Source organism: Alexandromys fortis, unplaced genomic scaffold, assembly GCF_014885135.2.
Source record: "Alexandromys fortis isolate MF-2015 unplaced genomic scaffold, M_Fortis_MF-2015_v1.1 scaffold_180, whole genome shotgun sequence".
Lineage (NCBI taxonomy): Eukaryota > Metazoa > Chordata > Mammalia > Rodentia > Cricetidae > Alexandromys > Alexandromys fortis.
The window spans coordinates 2,600,704-2,603,574 of record NW_026068143.1 but is presented as its reverse complement, the minus strand read 5'-3'; the positions used below and the strand labels follow the sequence as shown (position 1 = coordinate 2,603,574).

At 40.8% G+C, this 2,871-nt stretch overlaps 1 protein-coding gene across 1 annotated transcript; it reads right to left on the bottom strand.

Annotated features, from left to right (window-relative positions):
* Positions 1-586: 586 nt before the first annotated feature.
* Positions 587-1,121, bottom strand: LOC126491305 (ATP synthase F(0) complex subunit C2, mitochondrial-like). The gene has a single exon (XM_050126875.1). The coding sequence runs from the start codon at positions 1,032-1,034 to the stop codon at positions 612-614; it is 423 nt and encodes a 140-aa protein (XP_049982832.1). The 5' UTR covers positions 1,035-1,121; the 3' UTR covers positions 587-611.
* Between the last annotated feature and the right edge of the window lie 1,750 nt (positions 1,122-2,871).

Below are 2,871 nucleotides of genomic sequence, written 5' to 3'. Positions count from 1 at the left end.
GGGGATCCCAGGTGTCCATGGGCTAGTTCTCTTATTTCTCTGTTAAATTTCTGTCTAGTTGACCTTTCCATTGATGAGCGAGGAGTGTTGATATCTCCGACTATTAGTGTGTGGGGTTTGATGCGTGATTTGAGTCCTAGTAATGTTCTTTTACATATGTGGGTGCTTTTTTATTAGGGGCATAGATATTCAGGATTGAGACTTTGTCCTGATGAATTCTTCCTGTTATGTGTATGAAGTGTCCTTCTCATCTCTTCTGATTAATTTTAGTTTGAAATCAATTTTTTTTAGATATTAGTATAGCCACACCTGCTTGTTTCTTAGTTCTGTTTGATTGGAAAACCTTTTCCCGACCCTTTACTCTGTGGTAGTGTCTTTCTTTGAGGTTGAGGTGTGTTTCTTGTAAACAGCAGAATGTTCATCCTATTTTCGTATCCATTCTCCTAACCTGTTACTTTTTTTTTCTTATTAATACAGTATTTATTTGTCTTATTCTGTCAAACCCTGAGCCAGTCACTTTCCCCAGACTTCTTGTGGAGGTAGAGGAAAAGGAACATACAGGGCAGACGGGACACAAAAGAACTACGGGAGGTGAAGTGGAGACAGCTGGGTCACATGGCGAAGAGGATGAGAAAGGCCACCATTAGGCAAAAGAGCCCCATGGCCTCTGAGAGGGCAAAGCCCAGAATGGCGTAGGAGAAGAGCTGTTGCTTCAGAGAAGGGTTCCTGGCATAACCAATGATGAGGCTCCCAAAAACAGTTCCAATCCCAGCCCCAGAGCCAGCCACCCCAACAGTAGCAGCCCCAGCCCCAATGAACTTGGCGGCTGTGTTGATGTCCCTGGAAATGACACTGGTTTGGAAGCTGCGGCTAGGGACGAGTGAGGTCAAAGGACGAGGGACTGCCAAGCTGCTGAGGGCCTCATCTTTCCGTGTCTGTGGGTTCAGCTCCACTGCAGACAGAGGACGGCTCAGCAGCTGAGAGGTGCTCCTGACCAAGGAGCGGGTGGAGATGAACCTGGAACAGGCATACATTTTCAGGGGTGAGGGGCCAAGGCAAGAGAGCTGCTCCCAGGGTAGAGAAGACAGAGAGGGGTGGGGGCGCGGGAAGCGCAAAAAAGAAGGCTCTCCCTGTTACTTTTTATATGGGAATTGAGTCCATTGATATTGAGTGATATTAATGACCAGTGGTTGTTAACTTCAGTTAATTTTTTGGTGGTAGTATTTATGTCTTTCCCTTCTTTTAGTTATGCTGGTGGAGGGTTGTCAGATGTCTGTGCTATTGTGTGTGTTGTTGGCTTTTATGTGTCATGGTTTTCCTTCTATTACTTTCTGTAAGGCTGGGTTTGTGGCTACATATTTTTTGTATCTCTTTTTGTCATGGAATATCTTGTTTCCTCCATCAATGGTGAAAGAAAGCTTTGCTGGGTGTAGTAGTCTGAACTTGTATCCATGGTCTCTTAGTGTCTGCAGCACATTTACCCAAGACCTTCTGGCTTTTATGGTTTCCATAAATAAGTCAGGTGTAATTCTGATAAATTTACCTTTATATGCTAATTGACCTTTTTCCTTTTCAGCTCTTAATATTATTTCTTTATTCTGTATGTTTTGTGTTTTGATTAGTATATGGTGAAGAGATGTTTTTCTTCATCTACTCTATTTGGTGTTCTGTAAGCTTCTTGTACCTTTATAGGAATATCCTTCTTTAGGTTGGAAAAGTTTTCTTCTATATTTTTGTTGAATATATTTTCTGGGCCTTTGATCTGGAATTCTCCTTCTTTTACCTCTATTATTCTTAGGTGTCTCAGAGTTCCCGAATGTTTTCATGGTGTCTCAGAGTTCCTGAATGTTTTCTTTTAAGAATTTGTTGTATTTGCTGTTTTCATTGATTAATGCATCCATTTCTACTAGAGTATCTTCAGTGCCCAAGATTCTTTCTTCTATCTCTTGTATTCTATTGGTTATATTTGTTTTTGTCTCTGTAGTTCTTCTTCTTTTACCCAGATTTTCCATATCCAGACATCCCTCAGATTGTGTTTTCTTTATTACCTCCATTTCGGTCTTCAAGTCTTGAACTGTTTCCGTTACCTGTTTGATTGCTTTTTCTTGGATATCTTGAGGGATTTATTAATTTCTTCTAACTTTTTGTTTGTCTTTTTTTTTTTTGAGCCTGTCCTGGAACTAGCTCTTGTAGACCAGGCTGGTCTCGAACTCACAGAGATCCGCCTGCCTTTGCCTCCCAAGTGCTGGGATTAAAGGCATGCGCCACCACCACCCTGCTACTTCTCTTCCATTTTTAAGGGAGTTTTTTACTTCCTATTTACGGGCCTTCATTATTTTTATAAGGTTACTTTTAAAGTCGATTTCGTCTACTTCTTCTGGGATACAGTGTTCAAATCTTCCTTTTTTTTTTTTTTCCAATTTTGGTGTTATCATGTTGCTTTTCAGGATGTTGGAGGAATTTTTGCAATGCTGCCTGCCCACTATTGATTGCTTTTCACTTATTATTATTCCTTGGATGCCCATTTGTTTTCTAATGAGAGACAGAAAGGGAATGAATACAGATGGGAGGGAGGGCGAGGAAAAGCTGGGAGGAGTAGGGAGAGGAAAAAACATAATCAGAATGTATGGCATGAAAATCTATTGTATTGAAAAATCTCTTTTCAATAAAATAAAAATTAGATGTACAAACAAAACCGTTAGTAATAATAAATCATAAAGAGATTTGTTTGAAAGAGAGAAAAAAAAACACCTCTTCCTTCAAATGAGGCCAGGAGAGTCTTGGCATCTTGGTCCAGTCTTTGCTGTGGCTGACTGCATAGTTGGCAGTTTTTCTTGGTCTGCCTTCTCTTAGGCCCCTCAGCACTGGAGC

Bases quoted from the DNA above. Each gene is read 5' to 3' on its own strand.
- LOC126491305 (XM_050126875.1), bottom strand. From the start codon at position 1,034: ATGTATGCCTGTTCCAGGTTCATCTCCACCCGCTCCTTGGTCAGGAGC.